Source organism: Scylla paramamosain, chromosome 10, assembly GCF_035594125.1.
Source record: "Scylla paramamosain isolate STU-SP2022 chromosome 10, ASM3559412v1, whole genome shotgun sequence".
Taxonomy (NCBI): domain Eukaryota; kingdom Metazoa; phylum Arthropoda; class Malacostraca; order Decapoda; family Portunidae; genus Scylla; species Scylla paramamosain.
Genome location: NC_087160.1, coordinates 28,928,398 through 28,942,382, shown reverse-complemented (window position 1 = coordinate 28,942,382; position 13,985 = coordinate 28,928,398). Strand labels below are relative to the sequence as shown.

Below are 13,985 nucleotides of genomic sequence, written 5' to 3'. Positions count from 1 at the left end.
TGTGTGTGGGATGTGTGAGAGGAAGGTGGATGGGTGTTATGAGTAAGGACCAGCGTTGCCAGATTGTTTTGGCCATATTATCGTACTACACAGGTTGAAATTATTGTACTTCTGGTAAAATTATCGTACATATGTAATTATTCCAATTATGCAAAACTGCCACTTTCCAAACACAGCAGAATTTAGGTTATATATATATATATATAGAGAGAGAGAGAGAGAGAGAGAGAGAGAGAGAGAGAGAGAGAGAGAGAGAGAGAGAGAGAGAGGTGTGTGTGTGTGATGAAAAAACAGATAACTGTAATTCCATGATGCAACATGTCAAATATTTCATCAAAACTCGCATACTTTGGTCCGCTTCAGTTGTCCGCGACCACAGCCACACTCACACTCCACCCCTACGCCTGCTCACAACACACTAGCGCGCAGCAACTTCGCGGCGGCGGCCCAGCGTACAATAATTTCAACCTGTGTAGTACGAACGATAATATGGCCAAAACAATCTGGCAACACTGAGCTGCTGCCTGACAAGTTAACTAGTTAGTGTGTCGCGTCTATGGGTGGTGTTAGTACGCATCTGTTTCAACTCCCAGCCTGACAGAATTTGTTGTTGTTGTTTGTGTGTGTGTGTGTGTGTAACCACGCCTACACAGTGGCTGCCAAGGCTTACCCATGAGTTAAACCTTCTTTAGTTGGTAATGAGGAAGGCGTGGGCTCTAGCAGTGGACACCCGAAGGCAGCAGTGGGTGAAAACAAGCAAAATAAAGAAAAGTTTGGCTGTGAGAAGGTGCTAGACAGCCAGCCATAGTGAGGAGGGGGCATCGTCCACCAGCCATCACCACCACAGGGAAGGTAAGGTCAGGAAGTGTTAGAATAAATTTAGGTAACTTAACGTAACTTTTTAATGAATAACTGAACAATCCACGGTTTTAACTCATTTTAACGCATCTCACCTAACTTCCAGCACAATATATCCCTGTGTCAGCCTCGTCTCGTTGCTAAAAACCGTAAAATTTAACTTAATGAAAATGTAAACAATCTGGGTCGTCTCTATTTATCAGCCATTATCTATCTTATTTGTGAGTGTTTTAAGCCAATACTGTCGCAAAGCGGAGCCACATGACCAGCCTTTAATATCCGCTCGTTAGATATACCTGCCATTACTTAGTTTAAGTTTGGCGAGGGTTTAAATGAGTGAGAAGGGTTGGTCGTCCCCTCCACTGGCCCCCCACCGCCATCTTTGATAAGGCTCCCCAGCCCCCTCCGGTTCCAATATTATTTTTTTTATTTCCTAAGTATTTTATTTCGGCTTGTAGCTAAGATTTTATGGTTTGTAAAAATATTTCACTGTTTTTTAAGTTATTTGAGCGCGTGTGTTGCGTGAAAAGTGGTGATTTGGGCGTTGTTTTTGTGTAAATAAGAGGGCCGTTTTCGGCGTATTTTTTTTTACGGTCCCAAAACTATTTTTTTTTTTCAGCCTGTACTAGGTTCTTATTGGTTTTAAAAAATAGTTGGTGTTTTTTTAAGTGTGTTGCCGTCCCGCTCAGTGAAATGCGTGCACCGTACACTTGTTTTTATTCGTGTTCAACTTCCAATAATATTGTTTTTTTTTTCGGTAGATTTTTTATTTGTGCTTGTAGCTCACTTTAAATGGTTTTAGAAAATAGTTCAGATTTTTTAAAGTGTTTTCCGTTATGTTTAAGACAGAATGGGTGGACATTTGAACGATTTTAAATGGGGTGAAGGTTCGAACAGTTTCCAGATACTTCTTTTTAAATATCTTTAATACTACTGCGTTTTGAAATGTGTTGTTATTTGTGGTATTAGTTAAAATGTGTGGCAAGTCTGAATTTATAAAGCATTCCTGTCTAGCTGCGTTTTTTAGAGGGGTCATTTTCAAAATGAAATACGTACGTACGTAAACAACGGTCGCTGTGACGTCATCAACCCCCAGCCGTGACGTCACAAGCCCCCCCCCGTGACGTTATCAGAGTGGTACCTTCCCTAACTCCCTTCCAGTCCCTCCCAGTAAATATTCAGTGTTTTTTTCAAGGTATTTCTAGGTGTGTGTGTGTGTGTGTGTGTGTGTGTGTGTGTGTGTGTTATTTTTCGTTGTACAGATGGTGATGCAGTGTGTGTTGCTTTGTCTTTCGTTGTATAGATTATTATGCAGTGTGTGTGTGTGTGTGTGTTGCCTTATCTTTCGTTGTGCAGATGGTGATGCAGTGTGTGTGTGTGTGTGTGTGTGTGTGTGTGTGTGTGTTGCCTTGTCTTACGTTGTACAGATGCTTATGCAGTGTGTGTGTGTGTGTGTGTGTGTGTGTATGTTGCCTTGTCTTTCGTTGTACAGATGCTTATGCAGTGTGTGTGTGTGTGTGTGTGTGTGTGTGTGTGTGTGTGTGTGTGTGTTGCCTTGTCTTTCATTGTACAGATGCTTATGCAGTGTGTGTGTGTGTGTGTGTGTGTGTGTGTGTGTGTGTGTGTGTTGCCTTGTCTTTCGTTGTACATATGCTTATGCAGTGTGTGTGTGTGTGTGTGTGTGTGTGTGTGTGTGTGTTGCCTTGTCTTACGTTGTACAGATGCTTATGCAGTGTGTGTGTGTGTGTGTGTGTGTGTGTGTGTGTTGCCTTGTCTTTCGCTGTACAGATGCTTATGCAGTGTGTGTGTGTGTGTGTGTGTGTGTGTGTGTGTGTGTTGTCTTGTCTTTCGTTGTACATATGCTTATGCAGTGTGTGTGTGTGTGTGTGTGTGTGTGTGTGTGTGTGTGTGTGTGTTGAAAATGTACGCGCGCGAGTACATGGCGGAGTCTCTCTCTCTCTCTCTCTCTCTCTCTCTCTCTCTCTCTCTCTCTCTCTCTCTCTCTCTCTCTCTCTCTCTCTCTCTCTCTCTCTCTCTCTCTCTCTCTCTCTCTCTCTCTCTCTCTCTCTCTCTCTCTCTATATATATATATATATATATATATATATATATATATATATATATATATATATATATATATATATATATATATATATATATATATATATATATATATATATTGAAAGAACTAAATTTTTCAATTTTCAATTTATTGATCTGTTTGCACAAAACAGGAACAGGAGAATGGACTTCCTTTTCAAATAACCTAAGCCAGCACTCTTAAGGACACTAACTTAACCTAACCTTGGGGGGCTTAGCCTCACTGGACCCCTGCTTAAGAATAGAATATTAACCTAATCATATACATAAATAGGAAGATGAGGGTCCAGGTAGTGGTTAGTCAACCTCCTCTTCCTTATCCTCAAAGGGTACCACTGCCATCCTCAAAGGGTACCACTGCCACCAGTTGTTCATCACTTGACAGATTTTGTCAGCACACTGCGATCTTAAGAACTGTACACCCAAATCATCTTGTTTACATAACTTCATAATAAAATCCTGATATTTAAATTTGGATTCACTTCACTCAGCTGCCATTATGACACTGAATACCTCTGCAGGTATCCAGCTGACTGTGGTGGCTGCCACATATACATGTAGATGTAGTGTTGATTGGCCAAAAATAATTGACATATCGGCTGGAAGTAAGTAAATGATGTTCAATGATGTTCTCATACATCATTAAAAGAACAGCTTTCATTGGCTGAATGAAAGAGATACAAAAGAGCATGCTCCATTCCATACTGGAAACCAACATACTAACACACATTACACTGTATCCCTCCAAGCAAGCCTCATCACCATGGACTTAGAATTTGTGATGCAGCATAAGACAGATCATGTGTTGTACTGACAGTATTCATCACCGTATGTGTGTAATTTAGTTGCTGCAAGAGGAGCTGCTATTGGTAAGATTTACCACCCCACATGGTGAAAGATGTAGAAGCAAGTGAGAATGTTCAGAGGAAAGCAACTAAGCTGGTGCCTTGCCTAAGAGAATAGCTCTGCCAGGACTCACTGAGGAAGCCAAATCTGCTCACTCCAACATGCAGGTGATCACAGGCTGACCAAATTGAGGCAATCAAAATTATAACTGGGAAGTATGACAGGGAATGTACTGAGGACCTCTTCTAACTGAAGTTTGACAGCACAACACAGGAGAGCACTAGTTAGATATACAAGCCAAGAACTAGGCTAGACATGAGAAAATATAAATTTCCCAACCTTGTTGTCAACAGTTTGAATAGCTTGCCAGAATGGGTCGTGAATACAGGCTCAATGTTTGAGTCCAGATCGGATAAATTTTGGAAAAAGATATAAAAAATTTAATTATAGGGAACAGATTGAAAGCGTATGTGGCCTACCAACAGACAGTGTTGAAGCTGCCAGATTGGAACTATAGGCACACCAGGGCCTTTTCCAGGGAATCTTAAATATAACTAGGTTATGCAGATCTCAGAATAAAATTGAAAGTTACAAAGATTGTATATAGAAGAGGAAGACAGTGCAGTTGGAGAAGTGGTATTTAATGAAAAATTGAGTACACGAGACAAAGACAATTGTGTTTGAAATTTGTAAAAAGAGAAAACAGTGGAAGAGTATAACAAACTAGAAAGCATAAAATACCTTGCCCTACTAATTTTGAAACAGACAGTATTAATTTTTGGGGTAAAGATTTTATGCTTTTTCAAATTGTGATCTACACTATAATGGGATCAGCAGTGATTTTAATAAACTGAATTAATCTAAACCTAACTTAATCTATGTAGCCCTTGGGTGAAAATGTTAATGTTCTTTCAATTCAGTTCCATGGTGGTTCTTGTTTTTTCTTTGCTTCTGTTTTCATCCAAACTTGATATAATATTTGTTTAGTTATTACAGTGATTTCCTCCAAGACCAGTAACCCACCACACAGGGGAGTCACAGTGCACAGTGTACCTCTTTCTGCCTACAGTGATTACCTAGTGTAGGTCTGATGGCTTCTTTTAGCTTCCGTTATTTTCTTATGTTCTAGGTTGTTTTTTTTTATTAGTCTCATATATATCTATTGTATCTGGCTTTAAACATATTGTTATATTCACTTTCCACTATATATTCTAGGAAACTATTCCAGATATTAATTATTCTGGCATCAAATATTTACTCCATTTTGCACTCCTGTTTTTGTTAACTCCTTATTGAGCCACTCTCACTTCCAACATGCTCTGCGTGTTCAGTCACCTGCTGGCATGACTGCTAGGGTGTAGTGGAGCACATGTGGTCATGCCACATGCTGTTGTCATGTCAGTAAACCATAAAGAGTGAGTTTGTGGAAAACTGCTTAAACCTTCCCTTGTCACACACAGTATGGTAGCAGTCCATTCCTAATGAAATCCTTTGACAGTCATTACCTAGTTCAAATGCTTGACAGGTGAAAAAAATATATAATAATACAGAAAAGTAAAATGTTAGCCTTAGAAATGTACATCCCAATCTCATTTTTCTCTTTTCCTGGCCTGGTGAGAATCTGGGATTTTCTGGTGAGTGGGATCAAACATCAGTGAAATATAGCTTCCTAATATAACCTATAACTTCATGAACTTATATAGTTGTATTGATCTTGGTGGTTATTATTGTTAGAGTACATTTACATCAAGCAAGTTGCATTGAGTCAAGTCACTTCAAGTTGAGATAATTCATGACGTATCATGAATTACTACTCCAGTTTAACATTGATTTGTATGGATCTCGAACTAAGCTAATTAGGAGCTTCACCAGCATAAAGGTACAAGTATCAGTGGAGATGCATAGTCCAGTAGAGATGCACTTCACACAAAAAAAACTGTCATGCACAAAATTTAAGTATATGTAAAGCAGATACATAAAAAAATACTTCATTTTATCAGTGATATTCTCCTACACCAGCCTTATAGGATACATACTTTTATCAGAAGATTTATTTTTTTGTAAATGTTGGTAGGTTTTTTGGGGGGTCTCTTAGCCAAAACCTAAGGAAGCAGTTTTTTTTTTTCTGAATTGAATTTCTCTTGCACTCTAACTACATTACTAACTCTAATATATTTTTTTCTTATTACAGATGGAATGAGCATGCCTTGAACTACACTCCTGCTTGATTTGGTGGCTTCTGCATGAATGACTGCCTGAAAAAGTGGGTAAGTCCAATGGAAATGCATTTTTTTCAATTTAGATTTAGAAGGGCATAAACAACATGGTTGGCAAATCCCACTCTCACCTCACCATTTCCTATATTTAGGGTAGTTTTCAGTGATGGTAGTTGAGTTCCTTCATTCTGACTGGAAGCCTGACTTGACCCAGTAGAGACGCATGTGTGGGATCCCCTAGGAGACGTGGGGGCCATTAGGAGATGCGTGTCTGGTTGTGATGGTGGTGGTGCATCTCCTTAGGTTTAGTGTTATCTATCAAAGTTATCTTTCCTATTTGTAATGTTTTTCTCTTTTTCTTCAGTTGGATATGAATAGTGCATGAACTAATACTATAACTATACCGTGAAAACTAACGGAACTGAAAAATCTAAATAAATACATGGTCTAATAAAGAGTAGAAACTAAAAGAGAAAAAAATAATGCCATAAAAAGGTAAACAGAACAAACAGAAAATAATGACTAATAGACTAAAAGCTAGAGAGTTGCTGTCAAACAGACACAGAAGCTGCAATTAAAGACCACAAAATGTGAGTGCATGGTTTTTGTGTTTGCTTTTGATGTTAAATGGTTTAATGCATAGTAGGCTACACAGTAAGGCTTGGCTGTAGACACTAGTATCCTAAGTACCTCTTAGTCATCCTCAAGTATTAGCCCATATTTTGCTCAACACATGATTTACCTAGAATGAAGACCTGGCAAAGGGCCCAAGGTGGTGCTAGGCATTCTGGATAGAGTTTATGCTATTTCATCTTGCAAAATGGTAGAACAACTCAAACAACAGAAAGAGGAGAAAGAACTTCAAGAGAACAAGAAGAAGAGGATGACTGAAAAGGCAAGCAGCCCAAAACAAAAGAAACCCATTATTACTACTACTACTACTACTACTACTACTACTACTCGCACATCCAAGGCAAAAACAGGAAAAACTTCTAAGCCTCTACCATACAGGTCTAGGCCTTTGCTTAGTACGGCTTCTTCCTCTGAGGATGACAATGTGGAAAATTAAGTCTTCACGATGGTAGTTCTAATGACAGCAGCATCAGTGTTGATGTGGATGAGGGTGGCGAGTTTGGAATAAAATTACTCTTTTGTACACCTACTATATTCTTAGTATTAAGCCTAAAACAAAAGAACAGAGCTTTACTTTATTCCTTCCATCAGTTGAAAATTATTTTATCTTTTTAGGTCTTGTGTGTTGAAGGAACTGAGAACAATGGAAGGAAATGCAGTCATTATGGATGTTAATTTCTTTATGATTGATAGAAAAGAGTATATTGCTTACAACTATACTGGATGCCAGAAATGTAATGGTACATTGGAAAAACAACCTTTTTATGAAATAAGTATGAAGACAAAAAAAGAAATATCCCTTGAGTACTAATACCCATCCCAGTCCTTCCAGTAATGATAATTCTCAAGCTGCAAGTCATCCACAAGCTTCCAAAAATAATGATTGTCAGATGCAGGATTTAAACAACTCTGTGGCTGCTCAGCTAAATACTGATAAACTGGAGGATATAATCAAGATGTTAGGTCATGCTTTTTCCTTCAGGTCCAAACTAAAAAAATATCAAGAAAATGAGACTACTGAAGCTGAACCTCTTCAGTGACAAGAGAAAGACTGAAGATTATTTAGTCTGTTCCTAACACCACAATGTTTTGCCAACTCCTTCAAATCCTTGATGAGATTCCTATGGCTAAGTAATCAATGAAAATGCTGCTGTTTAATTTAGTAAAGATATTTTGTGGAATCATTTAGGTTTCTCATAAGTTGTTGTTTTTTTTTCCGAAGTTTGTGGATTGTGTAAGTTTTGTTTAATAGTTTTGTGTATTGTTTTCAGCATTTTAAGCATTCTGTGATGTGACACCTGTATCAGAAAGGGATGAAATAAAATCAGTGATTTTGATGAGTGGTCATGATGTGTTGATGAAGTGAGGACTGTATTGATGACATGGCAGGAGTGAGTGTTGTGTTGCTAACTGGACTCTCATTTCATTCTGGACCTACTCTTAGTTATGCTCTTTACTCTCATAGGAGTTGTTCTTCAGAGACATAGATGATATGTTGGATTCTCATGGGTGTTTTTCCCATTGACAGTGCAGAGTTCTTGTTAAACTAGTGCTGGAATTATGAAAACATCCTTGAAAATCTTGGTAACTTCCACTGAGCCTATTGAAAGCAATTGAGATCAGGTGCCAGAACACTTGAGAATCTGATACTCATTCAGTTGTTTCTGTACGAAAAGTATAGCAAGTGCATGTACTAGCAATATATTTATTAAACAATGTGACAGCTGACTGCCAGCTTCAGTAATATAAAGCTGATAAAAGGAATGTCATTGAAGTTAAGTGTATGTAAAACATGAAAAGTACAATGTTATTGAAGACTTTTCTGTGTCAAAAGTGTTGCTGGTTGTTTATTATTACCTAAGTATTTGTTTTTCTCTTTAAAGTTCATCTTATTTTATCCGCATACATGTTCCAGACAAAGCACCACTCACAAACACACATTATAAACACTCTCAGCCCTCTCAGTCCCCAGTAAAAAGGGTTCTTATAACATATAGATTAAAAAGAAAAAAATAATCCAAAAGTGAACAGAACACACCAGTTCCTTGAGTCTTTCTTGCTTAACTTTGTCTGCTATAAACCACTAAAGCTTATGTTTGTATGAAGAAAATGTGCGTATGTGCAGAAAATGTGTGAATAAAAATGTGCTGAAGTAATGACCTTTTAGTAACAGTCAAAGCCAACCAAAATTAACCTGAGGTCTGCAATCATTCATGGCTTATTTGGCAGCATGTCAAATTTGTTTCCTTTAAATGTGATGTGAAGCGTTTACTCTTGCCTTCTGATCCATCTCTCAGTATTCTTAGATGTTTCAAAGGTGCATCTGGTAGTGAGCGGCAAAGATCCCTGTGGAAAGATCATCCATGACTTCCAAATAGAGAAACTCAGCTTTGTCAGTCCGCTACAGCAGTTTTATGAAAGAAACTTTCATTGTGGCACCAACTTACGCAAGTGAAGATCTGTACTAATTAGAAATTTGGCAGAGGTCGCACAAGAGAATTCTGACATACCAAGAAAACATAAATTTGAATATTAATGGCTTACATGAAATACATAGGAAAGAAGAACATTTATTCAACACGAAGACAGCAATCAGTAATACTGCTGATCGTACATTCCTCTTTATTCACTTTATTATTTTTTTATTCCTTTATGAAGTTACATCTCACCTTTACTTTTTATTTTTGCATTCATTCATTCATGTTTATTGTCTCAATTTCTATGATTTTTTTCTTCAGATGTCTACATCATCTCAACAATAGGGTTATTATTAAAAACACCTATTCAAATTTCTTCTTTCCTTTGTCTCAAATTTAGTCAAAGTACATACAAAGGTCTGGGTAAAGGTAGAGGTCAGTGTTTAGACATACAGTTTTATTAACCTGGTTATGGTGTTGGCATGTTAAAGTACATTACATATCAAATTTAGGTACAAAAACACAAGAGGTCAACACACACACACACACACACACATACACACACACACACACACACGCGTGCACACACACACACACACACACACACACACACACACACACACACACACACACACACACACACACACACACACACACACACACACACACACACACACACACACACCACTATGTTCAAAGACACTGTGCACAAAGAATACCATATATGGGGAAGTGTGTGTGTATGTGTGTGTGCACACCACTCAAGCATCTTATGAAGGACAGGATACAGGGAGCCATAAAAAGGCCTCCATCGGCCAACTCGCCTCAAAATGTCTTTCTCCAAGCCCTGCATGACTCCTCACTGGGTGTCGTTGCCTGCTTGGGGCAGTAGGCAGTCCTTGCATAGTGAGGTGTCAGCAGGAGGCACAGTGCTTCCCCTGCAGTTACTCCAATAGGGGGAGTGTCTGTAAGCGCCACATGGGATAGGAAGGGTACACAGGGACACTACCGGTCTTAAGGGTGTTGTCTGCATAGGAAACACCTACGTGATTCATATTCTTATTCATACTCACTCACTCAATGCCGCACGTGAGCGGTGGCTGCTGGCAGTATGAAGCGGCAGTGGACAGGTGGTGGTAGTAATTAACACTTGGGTCATGGGCACATTTGGGTGTGGCAGGTCCTTGTGCACACTACTTGCTGGGTAGGGGTTGGGGTCATCAATGTTGAGAGAGCAAAGTATGGCTTGGATACACCTACACTCTGGCAGGACACAGACTAAGCTCTGGCTAAGAAGCAATAGGACCGGTCAAGCATAGCACTCGCCATAGCACTTCCTTTTTTGATTCGTGTGTGGTCGAAGGCTCAGGCTGTCGGGGCGCCTGACTGGTTTCCTCGATGCTGCCTGGTGCTCTGCGGCACATCTAGCAGTGTCACAGCAACAGGTTGACCCTCTTATGCTATGTACAGTGGCATAGTGATTTATTTTTTTAATTCTATTTACAAATAATAAGAAATTAAAAATTATTCTTTTACTTAAACACTAAAATCACAGCCTGGGAATTTAGAATTCCACCATATTGACTGTAACAAGTGGAAGTCGACTTGGTTCACCTTAAAAGAAACTGGAAGATATTCGTGAGAGTTGGCCGTCCACCCACCTGACAGTGGCCTTCATCAGGACAAAACCAAGATGTAACATTTAGGATTATATTTTTCACACAGTTTAGGCAGCAGTGGGCATGTTTTGTTGTCCTAGACACAGAGGGAACACTTAGCTTTGTAAGATACTCAAAAAGACAGACTGAGCAAACTCGCTAGACAGAAAAGCAGCTATGATGTACTTATATATATTATTTATATTTTATGTCTGTGGATGCTCCCAAGGCATAACAGGGGAGACTAAGGGAGGAGAGCTGGGGTATTGGACAACAAGGCCTTGCACCACAAAGTGCTTCCTTGTGAAAAAAATCTAATCTTAAAATGACTTCCAAGTGCAGTCATCAACCAATAGCAGTAACCCAATTGTAGGTGTTGGTCATGAAACTCAGCAGAGACAGACTAACTCTAGGAATCTGAATACTATGTTTTATAAATAAATACCTCAACTGTAGCACAATATATACAAACACATTGTGTGGAAAAAGTAACAATTCAGACAAATATAACAAAAGCAATTTCTAACTATTGGCCTTCTGAGAGAAACACATAAATTACATGTTAAAAACAATGTACAGATAAAGTCCCAAAATAATTTGGCAAAAATATTCGTTTCAGTTTTTTACACAAACTTAAAAAAAAAAAAACTTGACTGAACTCAAAATACACTTCCCTGATAACTCTCTAAGGTAGATTTGATAGTTCCTCAACGCCTTAGATTGGCCTACGTTACCCGCACGCTGGCCTAGCTGCCTCTCCTCTGCACTGGCACACCCCTTGCCCGCAACATAGCATCTAGGAGAGGGCCTAGGACATCCATGGCCTGCAGCAGTGTGGGTGTGAAGCATGCCCGTGTCAAGAGACTGAGCTAGAGTGGCTTTGATTGGTCCTCAGATAGGCGTCACTGAGATTGCTTGCTTAAGGTTGTTGGCCAGATGTGAGACAGCCACAAAGGAGTCCACCATTGCTTGCACAGCTGTTACAGATGGGAACTGGAGGGCTGCAGTCTTGGCTGCTGTCACTGTGTGCTTCATTTGGTCAGAAAGTGCATTAGAGCAGTTAAGAACCCTTGTCCTCACCTCAGGGTTGACAACAGTTCTATGGACAGTGTCGCCAATGTAGACCAGCTTGTGTGCATTAAGGATGACAAATTTGGAATGCGCAATGAAGACTTTGGGTGGCTGGTTGTTCTCAATAGTGAGGAGGAAAGCATCAATGGCCGTGTTGAGGTGTTTGAGATGTACCTCACTCTGGCTTCCATAGAAATTGATGACCTGTTTATCATTGGGGTCAAGGGTGTTGTTACCACCTCGCTTCTGGACACTGATCTGAGTCTGGTCACTTTTCTGGATGACCTTCTCATGATCACTGTCAACAATCAGTTGTGACTGTTTCACTAGGTTGTCAAATGACTTTCGCAGCTCAGCTGGCAGTTCTTTCTTGATGTCCTCATGCTCTCGTTCAACAGTTGCTCGAGTCTCAAGATTGACGTAGTCATAGTCCTCAAGCCAATTTTTGGTATCATTCTCGTACAAGTTTTCAAAGGGCTTCTTATTAGGTAGGTCAGGTAGAGGTCTCTCCTGGACTGGAGTCTTCTCCTCATCCTCAATCCCCTGCTGACGTGTGTAGCCAGAAGTGTCTAAAGCTGGAGCCTTCTTAAAGATGAACATGCCCTTGGTCTGAATGGTATTGGCCAGGAGGCGCACATCATCCACGAGGGAGTGAGCAATAGTGGCCAGCTGATTGAAGTTCTCTGGATTGGTCCTACAGGTGAGGGCTGCCCTCCATGCACCCTTGCGTATTCTTGTCAGTGACTCCTCTATGATGGATGCAATCTTATTCACAGGCTCTATGAGACGCTGCAGCCGTCTGGCAATCCCTCTTTCACCATTCTGGGAGGCATTGATGACTGAACCCTGGCCAAATTCGCTGATTGCAGTGACAGACTGCAGAAGTCTGGACACTAAGTTCTTGAGTTCCTCCTCACGCTCCTCCACAGTGTCTCTGGTGTGCCATGATGCATTTTGGTGCACTATGGAAAGTTTTTCTATGGCACTGTAAACTTCCTGCTGCAACTTGACTAAAGTTTCTAGAGCAGAGTCGTACTCTAAAGGAAGGTCCTTCCCATAACTCAAGTCTATCTCTCCTCCTGATGAGTCTGAACCTGAGGAGAGTCTGTTTGGTGCTGAGTCCACACAGTCCTGCTGGCGGACATCTCGACTGACCTGTGGCGGCACATCATACACTCCCTCACCACCAGTGCCCCTCATCACCAGTGAACGTGGCATCCTGGAGGGAGGTGTGTCATACATTTCACTACCAGCTGCCATCACATTTCGAGGAACATCATAAGCATCCTTTGAATCTTTTCCTTCTCGTGGGGGCAGCTTTGGGCGCTGTGAGCCCACAACTTTTCTTGGTTCTGGGGGAATGTCATACACATCGTGGGACTCCAAGCTGGAGCGGTTTGAGGACCCACCATAGGAGGAAAGGGACAGGGACTCTGAGGGTGCCAAAGAGGAAGCTGAGGAAGAGGTTGACAGCTGGGACGACTCACAGGACATGACTGACACTCCACTTGATCTGTCACTGGGTGGCATATCATGCTGCACCTCCTGGTTGGTATTGGTGGGTCGTGGCACGTCATACTCTTGTACGTTGTCTCCTGGTGTGACGGTGGCAGGCATTCCCCCTCGTATGCCCTTGATCATGCTGCGCACCACTCCCCCACCCATGCGCTGGCCTTCGGGATGGGGTCGTGGAGAGTCGTAGTGTTGTTGAGCCTTAGGTGAGTCATACAAAGGCCGGTTCTTGGGTGAGTCATACTGGGAGCGTGGGATGTCATACTGGTCAAGGGAAGAGCGCACGTGAGACCGAGGAGCATCATAGCGAAGGCTGCTGCTGCGTGACAAGCGAGCACCACCTGCAAAACAAAAGTTACTTTAACAAGAAAACAATACACTAAATGTCGCAGTTAATTATAACATGCCCTTGCATTGCCAGGCCACCCATTACCTCCTCCTCCTAAAAGTGGTAAACTACATACTGACCATAAGTGTGGAGAATGAGGAGCTTTTTGAGAGAATACTGCACTGATACTAATAGCTTTTATCAGTTAATTTCCAACAATATTCTTTATCATTGAATCAATACAGCTTATACACTTCAAGAGGTGAGAGGATGTCAGGTGAACAAAACTCTCTCTCTCTCTCTCTCTCTCTCTCTCTCTCTCTCTCTCTCTCTCTCTCTCTCTCTCT

General features: G+C 40.7%; 1 protein-coding gene and 1 long non-coding RNA gene across 5 annotated transcripts in view; one reads left to right on the top strand and one right to left on the bottom strand.

Annotated features, from left to right (window-relative positions):
• Window positions 1–359: 359 nt before the first annotated feature.
• Window positions 360–13,985, top strand: part of LOC135104496 (uncharacterized) — a 31,766-nt gene continuing 18,140 nt past the window's right edge. Inside the window, exons 1-2 of the long non-coding RNA XR_010270459.1 lie at window positions 360–852; window positions 5,995–6,070. This is a non-coding gene — a long non-coding RNA (uncharacterized LOC135104496). The remainder of the gene's footprint in view (window positions 853–5,994; window positions 6,071–13,985) is intronic.
• Window positions 9,512–13,985, bottom strand: part of LOC135104495 (breast cancer anti-estrogen resistance protein 1-like) — an 85,251-nt gene continuing 80,777 nt past the window's right edge. For all 4 annotated transcript variants that reach the window (XM_064012050.1, XM_064012049.1, XM_064012052.1 and 1 more), the window contains exon 5: window positions 9,512–13,651. In XM_064012050.1, coding sequence (XP_063868120.1) covers window positions 11,619–13,651 — 2,033 coding nt within the window. In that variant the 3' untranslated portion in view covers window positions 9,512–11,618. The remainder of the gene's footprint in view (window positions 13,652–13,985) is intronic.